This window comes from Palaemon carinicauda, chromosome 4 (genome assembly GCF_036898095.1).
Source record: "Palaemon carinicauda isolate YSFRI2023 chromosome 4, ASM3689809v2, whole genome shotgun sequence".
Lineage (NCBI taxonomy): Eukaryota > Metazoa > Arthropoda > Malacostraca > Decapoda > Palaemonidae > Palaemon > Palaemon carinicauda.
The window spans coordinates 37,878,154-37,893,153 of record NC_090728.1 but is presented as its reverse complement, the minus strand read 5'-3'; the positions used below and the strand labels follow the sequence as shown (position 1 = coordinate 37,893,153).

At 35.0% G+C, this 15,000-nt stretch overlaps 1 protein-coding gene across 1 annotated transcript in view; it reads right to left on the bottom strand.

Moving 5' to 3' along the window:
• LOC137639041 (uncharacterized) overlaps positions 1-15,000 on the bottom strand; it is a 32,597-nt gene that overhangs the window by 17,518 nt on the left and 79 nt on the right. Inside the window, exon 2 of the mRNA XM_068371357.1 lies at positions 14,330-14,451. Coding sequence (XP_068227458.1) covers positions 14,330-14,450 — 121 coding nt within the window. The 5' untranslated portion in view covers position 14,451. The remainder of the gene's footprint in view (positions 1-14,329; positions 14,452-15,000) is intronic.

Below are 15,000 nucleotides of genomic sequence, written 5' to 3'. Positions count from 1 at the left end.
TACAGTTACACCTCGTTAGAGATGAATTTCCCACCCAGTGAGCTCTGACAAACACAAAATAACAAACAAAAGGAAAATTGTCTTTTCTGATCTTAGGCCGGCCCTAGACGTAACTGTTTATCTGAACGATATAACTGATCAGATAAATCGTTACGATAAAACTGACGTGTAGGGAGAAATTTGCGCAGATTTTGATCGTTTCAGATGAACTGATCGAGCGGCATGAACAGTTTAATCATTCTTACTTTTTATCTGAACGATCTAACGATTTTCAGTCTTTCATGAGGCGTTATTGCACATCTCATGACTGTGTCTTCTTTCTCTATGAAAGGTGTTACTAATGTTAAAAGGTTCAAGTACGTTTCCTCGTTCATCAGTAAATCACTTTTCCAATCCTTAGGCACTGCTCTCAACTCCGCCAACAAGTTTGTACGATTATAAGTTTTTCTTTTCAGTAGCCATTCTCTACTCCACTTGCGACCTCGCTTAGATCCAGAAGCACTTTTTGCCCTTTATACGCATAATGCCACGGCTAAACCTGCTAGAGCCAGAGAATCCTCCTCCTCGGATGACATTATGGAAACTGTGGAACCGATGCAAATTGTAACGATATATCGGAATGGTGTAGGGGCAGCGACGTTAGATGGCTTGGAACGATTTTTATCTGATCAGTTATATCGTTCAGATAAAATTACGTCTAGGGCCGGCCTTAGACGCGTTTGGGTGAGCTGGTAGTTGAAGAGATAGAAAAAGAAAAAGCAAGACTAATCATTTTGTAAATATGGAAGGTTTTAAACTCTCGAAGCAATGTATGCTTGCTCTAGAAGTGGAATATTCAGATGATTTTATGTTCATTATCAAACTTCTTTCTATTAAATAATTTCTCGCCCAGACAGTACTATTGCAAGAGTATCGCATTCATTCTTTGATAAGGTTACACCTAACCTCTCCCCACCCGGGCCCTTCCAACCCTCCCATCTCCTCCCAATGCCTCCCCGATCTTCTTCCCCAATTTAAGCCTCCTTTGTGAGTCCCTCTCTCTCCCCCTTTCCCCTGCCTACCAAATCTGCCAATCAAAGTGTGACGTGTCGTTTCCTAATTGGTGACATGCTGTTAATGAATGACGTCATCTATATTCGATAGCAATCACAAGTCAGTACTTATCACTGATTCCATTTTTTTTTTCTTTTTTATATGAACTTTAAATGTAAAGTTTTACCCGTATTTATGGTGTTATATGTGTGATCACATACAATGCGAAAATTTCAAAGTATTTTTTATGATTTTATTTTAAATCAATTTTTTTTTTTAGAATGATGCATTGCATAGAAAGACTTGTTTTGATTTCGATAATATAAGGTGTGACCTTTGTTCTCAAATGAACGCGTTATACCACTCACGTCATATTGGCTAAAAAACGATGCTACGCAATTAGTTTTCTGGCTGATTTTGTTATATCTACATTCTTTGGTGTAGACTTGTCAGTTCCTACTTTACTTAAACTTGATGGCTCTGTCACTCAAAAAGGCAACCCTTTAGGCTGATGTGTTTGTCCGTAAGCAGAGTAATGAGAAACTCGGTCTACCTCATTCCTATTTACCTTACTTTAAACCAAGACCTGGAGACATAGTAGGACTGATCACCTAAAACATCGACCTGAGACGAGCTTCTTTTTGAGTTGTTAATGGGATAATATTTAGCATAATTAAATGGTGTATTCATCATGCTATATGATATAATCGTAGTGCAATGTTTAATGACCCATGATTGCTGCTAATGAAGGGATATACAAAAAAGGAACACACACACTACTCTCCTGAAAGGAAGGTTCAGTGTCTAATGTTAAAGAGGTTAATTGGGTCTTGGAAACAGATCATGTGTTCTGATTTTAACCGAAGTATGGAGAAACATATCTTGTGTGAAATATGAAAAATAAAAGTGATAGAATTTCCAGTTGTTCCTATGATAAGTGATCTTAATACATCCAATGTTAAACTGCGGCAAAATTTAAGCTTAACATTAAATTAACCTTCATTTGCAAATCTTGCTCCTTCTGATAGGGATATTCAAGTTTGCAAACATTTTACTTCTATTTGAGCTGGATACAAATCATTCCATTGACAAAGGGGTTAACGTTGGATAACAATATAAATGTGAATAACGAATGTGGCCGAGACAACATCAGACGAAGTGTACATAATTTAAAAACTACGTATTAGCCATCTTCAAATCCTGTTGACGTTCATATATATATATATATATATATATATATATATATATATATATATATATATGTATGTATGTATGTGTGTGTATGTTTATATATATGCATATATGTTAATATATACATATACATATATATACATATATATATATATGTATATATATATGTTCATATATATGCATACATATGTTTATATATCTATCTATCTATCTATATATATGTATATATATATAAATATATATATATATATATATATATATATATATATATATATATGTATATATATACATATATATATATATATATGTACGCCGCCCCTCCGACCTTCCCGATAATTGTGACACGCATTATACCCAGGAAGATAATTCATGCAGTGAGTTTCTTCCTTAGCCCATGTTTCGGTCAATACAATGATATCAAATTCATGGTTGCAGTTATTTAAGTAGCCAATAAATTCGTCAAGAAAAACCATGACGAGTTTATTGGCTACTTAAATAACTGCAACCATGAATTTGATATCATTGTATTGACCGAAACATGGGCTAAGGAAGAAACTCACTGCATGAATTATCTTCCTGGGTATAATGCGTGTCACAATTATCGGGAAGGTCGGAGGGGCGGCGGTGTGAGCATTTTCGTTAAAGACTCTATTGATTTTCAACCTCTTGATGACTTCTTCAACATTTCTAATGATAATTTTGAAAGTGTCGGTGTAACGGTTTCTATACCAAACTCGCCTCATAAAACAGTAATCTTAGGTATCTACAGACGTCCAGGAGGTAACGGAAATATGTTTTTCGACTCGTTAGAGGAGGTGCTAAGAAATCCAGGTATCTCCCCTATGAATACAATTGTCACTGGGGACTTTAACATCTGCTTAATGAGGGAAGGGGAGAGCGAGACCACCCGCAGACTGATTAACACAATGCGATCTTTTGACTTTCTCCCCTCAATAACTAGACCAACAAGAGTCGGCTCGAATGACTCGCTGTCTTGTATTGACCATATTTGGGCAAATAATAATCTTGTTGGTAATAGTGGGATATTCTTAGCAGATATCACAGATCATTTCCCAATTTTCTGTAGTCTATTAATGCCTATATTAAACAACGTAGACACCAAAATAAAAATTCAATTCAGAGATATGAGCGAAGTGAATGACAGGAAATTCACGGAACTCCTGAGGGGGAAAGACTGGACCGAATATGGTCAAGCCTCATTAGATCCTCACCTGGGGGCGGCCTCTTTTACGGATGAAATAGACAGCTTTTTCAATGAATGCTTTCCTTTAAAAACAAAATATGTAAGTGTTAAAAGATTGGTGAATAAGTGGCTCTCCAAAGGGCTACTGAAATCAATTAACATTAAACATAATTTATATCGAAGAATGAAATTGGGTGCTTATAGTGCCCAACGCTATAGAAACTATTGTAATATGTTGCTTACATTAATTCGCGTGGCAAAGAAAAAATATTTTGATAGTACTTTTGATCAACTCCGAAATGATGCTAAAAAATCCTGGGATCTCATAAATTCGTCCCTTAGGCCTGGAAAGAAAAAGCGCACTTCGCTAAGAAAACTCATTGGTCGTAACGGCGAAACTATTACTGACAGCCAACAGATTGCAAATGCTTTTAATCTTCATTTCTCTACAATTGGCATTACTCTCCGAGATGCCCTGCCTCAAAATAATCAGTTAGATTTTCATTCCTATTTGCCTCCTTCAAATCAGCACTCTATTTATTTGACCCCATCTTCTCCACTTGAAGTAATCAACATTATAAAAAAACTAAAGAACAAAAAAGCAAATATTCATTCTCCCCCTACTAAACTATATAAGAATAATGCTAGTTTACTTGCCTTTCCTATATCCTTATTGTTCAACCGTTGTATTGCCTCTGGCATTTATCCTGACATTTTTAAAATAGCATGCGTTACTGTGCTACATAAGTCTGGTGATAAATCGGATGTCAATAACTATAGACCAATAAGTTGCCTTCCCTTATTGAATAAAATTTTTGAAAAATTATTGTACAATCGACTCTACTCTTTCTTTACTAGATGTAATATCTTTTCTTCCTGTCAGTATGGCTTTCTGCGTGGCGTTAGTACAAGTGATGCTGTAAATGACCTTCTTGAAAATATCTACAATGCGATGAATAAAAATGAATACCTTGGTGCGGTCTTTTTAGATTTGAGTAAAGCCTTTGACACAGTGTCTCATGATGTGCTGCTTAAAAAGCTCGAACATTATGGAATACGTGGAAATGCATTACTCTTACTAAAATCCTACTTAACGAGTCGTAAACAATTTGTGACCCTCGATGGCCATCTCTCAGAGGTTATGGATGTCAAAATAGGTGTTCCTCAGGGATCAGTCCTAGGACCGTTATTTTTCCTCGCCTATATCAATGATCTAACTCGATCAGTAGGTAGGTTAAGCTCCATACTCTTTGCCGATGACACTACGCTTCACTTTAGACATAAAAATATCTACTCCCTCTGTGATACACTAACCAATGATTTAACTCATGTAAAAAACTGGCTACTAGCAAATAAGTTAACCTTAAATGAAAGAAAGACATACTTCATAATCTTTTCTCTACGAAGAGTTCCTGATAACATAAGGGTTGCTATAGGAAATCACACTCTGGATCAGAAGTCCAGTGGTAAATTTTTAGGGATAATTCTTGATAATAAACTAACTTTCTGTGAGCATGTAAATATGACAGTTAATAAAATTGCCAAAGTAATGGGTATCATATATAGATTAAAAGAGTATTTCCCCTTATATATTATAAAACAATTGTATCACTCGTTAGTATCTCCTCACCTAAATTACTGCAATACGGCGTGGGGGAGTAGTAGTAGAAATGTCTTGCAACCATTAATTGTAATTCAAAAAAGACTGGTAAGAATCATAAGCTCCAGTGATTACTTAGCTCATACATCGCCACTTTTCCGGTCTCTCTCGATATTGAAGCTGGAAGACAATTATAATAATAATAATAATAATAATAATGTTTATTGGACAAAAAATATTTACATTCAAAGATTTACAAAAAGAAAAAAAGACTCAGTCCAAGCCCATGTGGAGCAGAGCTCTTCGGGCAATAATACAACAAAATAATATCATCAATTAAGTAAAAATAAAAAATAAAGTAAATATGGATATAGATATACAAAATGTACGCATACATATACATAATCATATGTATACAAATAGATACATATAAATGAGAATCTTAGCCTAAAAACAAACGGAAATGCATATTTATATGATAAGGAAAGATGGTATATGAAAGCTAATGGTATATACATTGAAAAAATTGTAGATATTAAGCAAAAAACTCAGTAAAAGAACTAGTTTTACAAATAAAAAAATATTCTAAACAATGAAACATACTTGCGTTGTGGTTAGGTAGGCAAGTATAAATATTTATTAATAAAGCTTAATACCCAGATAACAGGAGATTTGTATATGATTTCTTAAAAGACCGAACGCTAAGCAGTGCCTTTAGATAAGCGGGCAGAGTATTCCAAAGTTTAATACCTTGGTATAGATACGATTGCTCGCATCTATTAATACGTATGAAAGGGAGAGTTAAGTTTGAATTTCTTGTTCCATATGGATGAACTGATTGTTCCTGAATTATTTTTCGTCTTAAATCTGGAAATTTGTTCAAAATAAGTGTTTGGAACATCATATTCATTAAGGAGAGCTTATAATTGTCTTCCAGCTTCAATATCGAGAGAGACCGGAAAAGTGGCGATGTATGAGCTAAGTAATCACTGGAGCTTATGATTCTTACCAGTCTTTTTTGAATTACAATTAATGGTTGCAAGACATTTCTACTACTACTCCCCCACGCCGTATTGCAGTAATTTAGGTAAGGAGATACTAACGAGTGATACAATTGTTTTATAATATATAAGGGGAAATACTCTTTTAATCTATATATGATACCCATTACTTTGGCAATTTTATTAACTGTCATATTTACATGCTCACAGAAAGTTAGTTTATTATCAAGAATTATCCCTAAAAATTTACCACTGGACTTCTGATCCAGAGTGTGATTTCCTATAGAAACCCTTATGTTATCAGGAACTCTTCGTAGAGAAAAGATTATGAAGTATGTCTTTCTTTCATTTAAGGTTAACTTATTTGCTAGTAGCCAGTTTTTTACATGAGTTAAATCATTGGTTAGTGTATCACAGAGGGAGTAGATATTTTTATGTCTAAAGTGAAGCGTAGTGTCATCGGCAAAGAGTATGGAGCTTAACCTACCTACTGATCGAGGTAGATCATTGATTTAGGCGAGGAAAAATAACGGTCCTAGGACTGATCCCTGGGGAACACCTATTTTGACATCCATAACCTCTGAGAGATGGCCATCGAGGGTCACAAATTGTTTACGACTCGTTAAGTAGGATTTTAGTAAGAGTAATGCATTTCCACGTATTCCATAATGTTCGAGCTTTTTAAGCAGCACATCATGAGACACTGTGTCAAAGGCTTTACTCAAATCTAAAAAGACCGCACCAAGGTATTCATTTTTATTCATCGCATTGTAGATATTTTCAAGAAGGTCATTTACAGCATCACTTGTACTAACGCCACGCAGAAAGCCATACTGACAGGAAGAAAAGATATTACATCTAGTAAAGAAAGAGTAGAGTCGATTGTACAATAATTTTTCAAAAATTTTATTCAATAAGGGAAGGCAACTTATTGGTCTATAGTTATTGACATCCGATTTATCACCAGACTTATGTAGCACAGTAACGCATGCTATTTTAAAAATGTCAGGATAAATGCCAGAGGCAATACAACGGTTGAACAATAAGGATATAGGAAAGGCAAGTAAACTAGCATTATTCTTATATAGTTTAGTAGGGGGAGAATGAATATTTGCTTTTTTGTTCTTTAGTTTTTTTATAATGTTGATTACTTCAAGTGGAGAAGATGGGGTCAAATAAATAGAGTGCTGATTTGAAGGAGGCAAATAGGAATGAAAATCTAACTGATTATTTTGAGGCAGGGCATCTCGGAGAGTAATGCCAATTGTAGAGAAATGAAGATTAAAAGCATTTGCAATCTGTTGGCTGTCAGTAATAGTTTCGCCGTTACGACCAATGAGTTTTCTTAGCGAAGTGCGCTTTTTCTTTCCAGGCCTAAGGGACGAATTTATGAGATCCCAGGATTTTTTAGCATCATTTCGGAGTTGATCAAAAGTACTATCAAAATATTTTTTCTTTGCCACGCGAATTAATGTAAGCAACATATTACAATAGTTTCTATAGCGTTGGGCACTATAAGCACCCAATTTCATTCTTCGATATATATTATGTTTAATGTTAATTGATTTCAGTAGCCCTTTGGAGAGCCACTTATTCACCAATCTTTTAACACTTACATATTTTGTTTTTAAAGGAAAGCATTCATTGAAAAAGCTGTCTATTTCATCCGTAAAAGAGGCCGCCCCCAGGTGAGGATCTAATGAGGCTTGACCATATTCGGTCCAGTCTTTCCCCCTCAGGAGTTCCGTGAATTTCCTGTCATTCACTTCGCTCATATCTCTGAATTGAATTTTTATTTTGTTGTCTACGTTGTTTAATATAGGCATTAATAGACTACAGAAAATTGGGAAATGATCTGTGATATCTGCTAAGAATATCCCACTATTACCAACAAGATTATTATTTGCCCAGATATGGTCGATACAAGACAGCGAGTCATTCGAGCCGACTCTTGTTGGTCTAGTTATTGAGGGGAGAAAGTCAAAAGATCGCATTGTGTTAATCAGTCTGCGGGTGGTCTCGCTCTCCCCTTCCCTCATTAAGCAGATGTTAAAGTCCCCAGTGACAATTGTATTCATAGGGGAGATACCTGGATTTCTTAGCACCTCCTCTAACGAGTCGAAAAACATATTTCCGTTACCTCCTGGACGTCTGTAGATACCTAAGATTACTGTTTTATGAGGCGAGTTTGGTATAGAAACCGTTACACCGACACTTTCAAAATTATCATTAGAAATGTTGAAGAAGTCATCAAGAGGTTGAAAATCAATAGAGTCTTTAACGAAAATGCTCACACCGCCGCCCCTCCGACCTTCCCGATAATTGTGACACGCATTATACCCAGGAAGATAATTCATGCAGTGAGTTTCTTCCTTAGCCCATGTTTCGGTCAATACAATGATATCAAATTCATGGTTGCAGTTATTTAAGTAGCCAATAAATTCGTCATGGTTTTTCTTGAAACTTCGAATATTAAAACTTATTAATGAAAGGCATTGCCGCATATGATTAGGGAGAGAATCATTAAATGTGTCAGTAGTGTAATATTTACAGGAAAACAGATCAGATGTGTTCACAAAATCAATAAAGTTTTCATCAGGATCAATGTGATATACAGGATTTGTGTTCATGAGACGTAACCACAGTTAAAATTAGTAATTAATAGTTTAGTAACAATATGCTTAGAAATACAAAAAATGAAAATATTTCGTTACGATGAAAACTGGAAATAGTTGTAAAAAATATAAACAAGGAAATAATTGTTGTAATTACAATACAGAAATAGGAATAATAAAAATAATATTAACAAAAATAGTAGTAATAAAAAAGGAGAGAAAAAAAATAATAATGATATTAATATCAGTAAAAGTAAAAATGGTAAATTTGATAATAGTAATGATATTACTAACAATAGTGGAAATGGCAGTGTTAAAAGTAAAATAATGCAATTTGAAAAAAAGAAAAAATTGTGAGTGTAAATTCAAAAATTTAAATGTGAGAAAAACTAATGAGGTTAGAAAAAATGGTTACAGAAACTGAAAACAATGGAGTATTTAGCACATATTTTGAAATCACTCAGGGGCACTGAGCCCTGTACTACTGTAGAATAGATCAAGGTCCTTTCGGGTACGGATAGCAAAAGTTTTGCCCGCTGAGGAAGTTTTCACTTTAATAACTCCGTCGCGAGTATGTAGGAACAGACCGGTATACTGCTGTCTTTTCACTCTACGTAATTCATAAAAAAGCTTATCACGTTTCTTTGTGAGCGCTTCGCCTACAAAGAAACCTTTTGCAGTGTCATTCCTGTGTTGAAAACACGAGTGTCTGATGTCTGCCTTCACAGCTCGCGACATCACTTTCAGCAAGATGTTGTTGTTTTCAAAAGACCCATCGACCCTTCTCTTACCGATCCTTCGCCCTTCAAGGAAGACGTGGTCAGGAAAATTCTTTTGGACACACCTTTCCACGAGATCTCGGCCTATATTCCGTGTATCCTCGTTTGGTTGGGGAGCGGGCAAAGCAGGGCCAGACAGGACAAGATTATCACATATCATTTGGGCTTCCATCTCATCCAGCTTCTCCTCGAGAATTTCCATTTCTCTAGATGTGTCTGGCCTGGCTTCAAGTGTCGCCACCCTATTTGTTAGGTCGGTAATTATTTTGTCCTTTTCACTAATTTTACGGTCTATCTCTTCTAGATGGTGGCGTAGTTTGTCCTCCACCGCAGCAGTGACCCTTTCCTCAATAGACTCCATTTTGTCCTTTAGATCACTCACTTGTGATACGAGGTTAGAAATTTGACCCGAGAGTAACGATTTCAGGGCCTGAATTTCAGCACACAGGTCGGGAGGCGAGTTTACTACACTGGAAGCTTGGAGAACTCCATTCACGTTTTTAGAGATTTTGGTTACAAGCGGCTGGCCACTCAAGACCTGGGATTTATTGACTTCTTCAGCAGAATGCATTTTCAGATCACTATTTAAAATCACAGAAAAGACAAAAAGATGTGGAGTAATAAAGAGAGCACGGAAACGATTTGTTTTCAGCAGTTCAGCAAAAAGTTTAACACCTCATTAGTTTCACGGGGTGGTCGCTACCTCATGGGCCTAACTGAGCGGGAGGTCAGGTCAGGAGGAGAAAATAACACGTCTGATCAGTAACCAGGTCAATCCCAGACTGAAACCAGGTCAATCCCAGACTGAGTAACCATAAGCTCTCCTTAATGAATATGATGTTCCAAACACTTATTTTGAACAAATTTCCAGATTTAAGACGAAAAATAATTCAGGAACAATCAGTTCATCCATATGGAACAAGAAATTCAAACTTAACTCTCCCTTTCATACGTATTAATAGATGCGAGCAATCGTATCTATACCAAGGTATTAAACTTTGGAATACTCTGCCCGCTTATCTAAAGGCACTGCTTAGCGTTCGGTCTTTTAAGAAATCATATACAAATCTCCTGTTATCTGGGTATTAAGCTTTATTAATAAATATTTATACTTGCCTACCTAACCACAACGCAAGTATGTTTCATTGTTTAGAATATTTTTTTATTTGTAAAACTAGTTCTTTTACTGAGTTTTTTGCTTAATATCTACAATTTTTTCAATGTATATACCATTAGCTTTCATATACCATCTTTCCTTATCATATAAATATGCATTTCCGTTTGTTTTTAGGCTAAGATTCTCATTTATATGTATCTATTTGTATACATATGATTATGTATATGTATGCGTACATTTTGTATATCTATATCCATATTTACTTTATTTTTTATTTTTACTTAATTGATGATATTATTTTGTTGTATTATTGCCCGAAGAGCTCTGCTCCACATGGGCTTGGACTGAGCCTTTTTTCTTTTTGTAAATCTTTGAATGTAAATATTTTTTGTCCAATAAACATTATTATTATTATTATTATTATATATACTTATATATATGTATATGTATATATATATATTTGTATATATATATATATATGTATATATATATATACTGTATATATACAATCAGGCTTTCATGGCTAAAGACTATGAAGCGTGACGTAGGAGACGATGCATGGAGAAGTATTGAATTAAAAGCTCAAGATAGAGACGACTGGCGAAATCTAACCGAAGCCCTTTGCGTCACTAGGCGTATTATTATTATTATTATTATTATTATTATTATTATTATTATTACTTGTTAAGCAACAACCCTAGTTGGAAAAGCAGGTTACTATAAGCTCAAGGGCTCCAACAAGGAAAATAGCTCAGTGAGGAAAGGAAATAAGGAAATATACTACAAGAGAAGTTTAAGAGAAACAACAAAATAACAAGAAGAGAAATAAGATAGAATAGTGTGCTCGAGTGTACCCTCAAGCAAGAGAAATCTACCCCAAGACAGTGGAAGACCATGGTAAAGAGGCTATGGCACTACCCAAGGCTAGAGAACAGTGGTTTGGTTTTAGAGTGTTCCTCTCTTAGAAGACCCGCTTGCCACAACTAACGAGTCTCTTCTACCCTTACCAAGAGGAAAGTGGCCACTGAATGATTACGTTGCAGTAGTTAACCCCTACAGCGAAGAAGAATTGTTTGGTAATCTCAAGTGTTGTCAGGTGTATGAGGACAGAGGACAATGTGGAAAGAATAGGTCAGACTATTTAGTATATGAGTAGGTAAAGGAAAAATGAGCCGTAACCAGAGAGAGGGATCCAATGTAAAACTGTCTAGCCAGTCAACGGACATCATTACTCTCTAACGGTATTATTAGACCGGGTGTCTGGTGCCCTTGCCAACTTACTTTCTATAAAAAGGAGGAGATGATGATGGTGATATATATATATATATATATATATATATATATATATATATATATATATATATATATATATATATATATATATATCTATGCTGAGTACAGAATTTCCAATTTGGGATGAATTAATATTTGCTTCAAAAAATATTATTACTGGAACCCTGTAATTGAATGTATGTTATATTTTGATATTTTAATACCTTAATGAAAAGTGATAAAAATGTAATTGTTAATGATGGCGTCGTCTATTGCAATTTACTTTACAATGACATAGTTCTGTTCAAATTTCTGATAACTCTGATATGTTTAATCAGTTAAACGAGTAAAATAAGGTTATACAAGGCATCAGTTATAGTTTGATTAAAAAAGGTGAAATGAAACTCCAAATTTAAACGTTCAATAAAAGGTTGTGTTGCCAAACGTACGATGACGTTCATGATAATTTCATAATAATACCAGGGCTCAGAAATAGGAAATTCCAAATTTGTCATAATAGGACGTTACGTTGGAAAGGACAAAATTTGTTTATACGGAAATATAAAGATGCGTTTTTTAGAGTTCTGTTTGGAGGGAGATAAGTTATAATATTTAGATTGTCAGTAGAGGATATATATATATATATATATATATATATATATATATATATATATATATATATATATATATATATATATATATATATATATATATATATATATATATTGTGATTTTTAGTAAGAACAAGAAATTAATACGTATGTAAAGAATGATAATTTTCCGTCTGCCAATGCCGTTAGTTATTACTTATCGTTTTCCTTATTTTATTTCCTTTTACTTGAATTTTCTATCACATTTTTATTAGTGGTAGTTAACAGATCAGTTCGGCAGCATGAGGAATATTGATTCATATTTTTCTCGAACGCCAGACTAGGGTTCGAGTCCCGCTCAAACTCGTTAGTTTCATTAGTCGCTGCAACCTCACCATCCTTTTGAGCTAAGGAATGGGGGGTTTGAGGGCGCCTATAGGTGTACTTGCTAAGTCATCAGCAGCCATTGCCTGGCCCTCCTTGGTCCTAGCTTGGCCAGAGAGGGGGCTTGGACGCTGATCATATGTACATATGGTCAGTCTCTAGGGCATTGTCCTGCTTTCTAGGACAATGTCACTGTCCCTTGCCTCTGCCATTCATTAGCGGCCTTTAAACCTTTAATTTTGTGCTTTTTTTCAAGCAAGATATTTACATTTCAGAAAAATATCGTTATTGCTTTCCTTTCATTTATTCCTTATGGACAAAATAAAAAAAAATAATCTTGTTAAAGGAAGGATTAAAGTACCTCAAACAAATTTCTTATTTCTCTTCTGGTTTTACTTTTTTTGTAGTTTTCATAGCTTATACATGAAAGGTGTATTTTAATATTGTCATTGTTCCTAAAATATTTCATTTTTATTGTTCATTACTTCTCTTGAAGTTTATTCATTTCCTTGTTTCCTTCCCTCACTGGGTTATTTTCCCTATTGCAGCCCGTGGGCTTATAGCATCCTATTTTCCAACTAGAGGTTGTAGCTTAGCTAATAATAATAATAATAATAATAATAATAATAATAACGGCCGAGTCTTATGGCACAACTGCATGTTGACGATGACCGATGAAAATTTTAATAAAAAAAGACTAGAATTTTTCTCTGGCTTGAGATTCCGGTACGCAGTAGTAATAAAGTATTGCAAGAATGAATGAATCTTATGGTAAGGAGAGTGATTGGTGTCCCTGTGTAGGCTACGTATATACTGTAAAATGTATGGTACACGTATGTCCTGACATTTACAAATGTATCCATATAAATAAAGCCTGATGTAGTTTGGGGGACATTGTTTAAAAACGGCATTTTCAAAGGTGCCCTTAAGGCGAGACAAAAAATTTAATAAAATCTAGAATGTCAGTTAAGTATATTTTTGGGAGTGCGAGTTTGTTCGTAACATGTCTGTGCTTGTGATGCAATTAACTAATAAAAATCCACAATAATAACAACAAAGGCAGATGATTGTAGTCCACTGCAGGATAACGGCCTCAAACATAATTGGGGTTTGACCTTTTTATCACCACGCTGGCCACTGCGGATTCACGGATTGGTAATGGTGGGAAATTTTAGTCTGATCGCTCACTGCAAACCATCCTAGGCTACACACGAAAATCCTTTCACCATGGTAAGATATCGCCCCTCAGAGAGAGAATAAAACAAAGACTATCTGTAGGTCTTGGAATAAACACACACAAACAAACACGAGCGTTATTATAAGTAAATAAAACATCACATTTGTTAGAAATTGATATTGGTATAATAATGCTAGATAGATGGACCTAAGGAATGCTTCCAAAATGAAAATGTAATTAGTTGAAAAATTGATGGTACACGAAAGGGAAAAAAATAAAAAGAATAAGCGTCAGTCTCTAAAAGCTAAAGGAAGCCAGTCCTAAGCTTTAAAAGTGGGGTGGGGTTGGGGTTGGGAGAACAACATACCTGCACTGGGATTCAGAGGACTAACGCCTCTCAGGAGTTGTAACATACGGCCGTTATTCGCTTTGTTCACCTCTTTGTCTAAGGCAGCCACCACTACAAATTTTCGAGAGAGCGTTGTCATCCTGAAATATAGTTTAACCAAATTACTGTTTTGTTTTTATATTCTTTTAGAAATTACGCTATTTTGTTCATCTGGATTTGATAGATTTCTTAATTTTTAATTGTTTATTCCACCATTATTATTCAATTGCCACGTTAGTTCCGCAAAAAAAAAAAAAAAATGATGTAGGCTATATTAGAATATGACACTTCTATTCAAATCACTATGATTCTCTTGTCAGAAACCCCCTTTGAATCCAAACTGATTTTTTTTCTCTTTTTTTTTTACTTGTCCGTTTGTTAAGGCCATTTACCCCACCAGGGAAGCCACATTCCTTTGCCTTTGTTCGTATTTCCCACGGGGTTGAGACCGTCACACGTGGTTTCACTCCCATGTGGCCCGTACCGACACAAAAGATACAATTTGGCAACACTTCTACAGTTCAAAGAAAAAAAAAACACTTCTTTTTTCGGAAAAGCTTTAATTTGTAAATCTCAGTTCACTTATTTATCCACACGATCATATCCACTCGATGTTGGTTACTTGTCCCACCACGTCGATAAAAAAACTG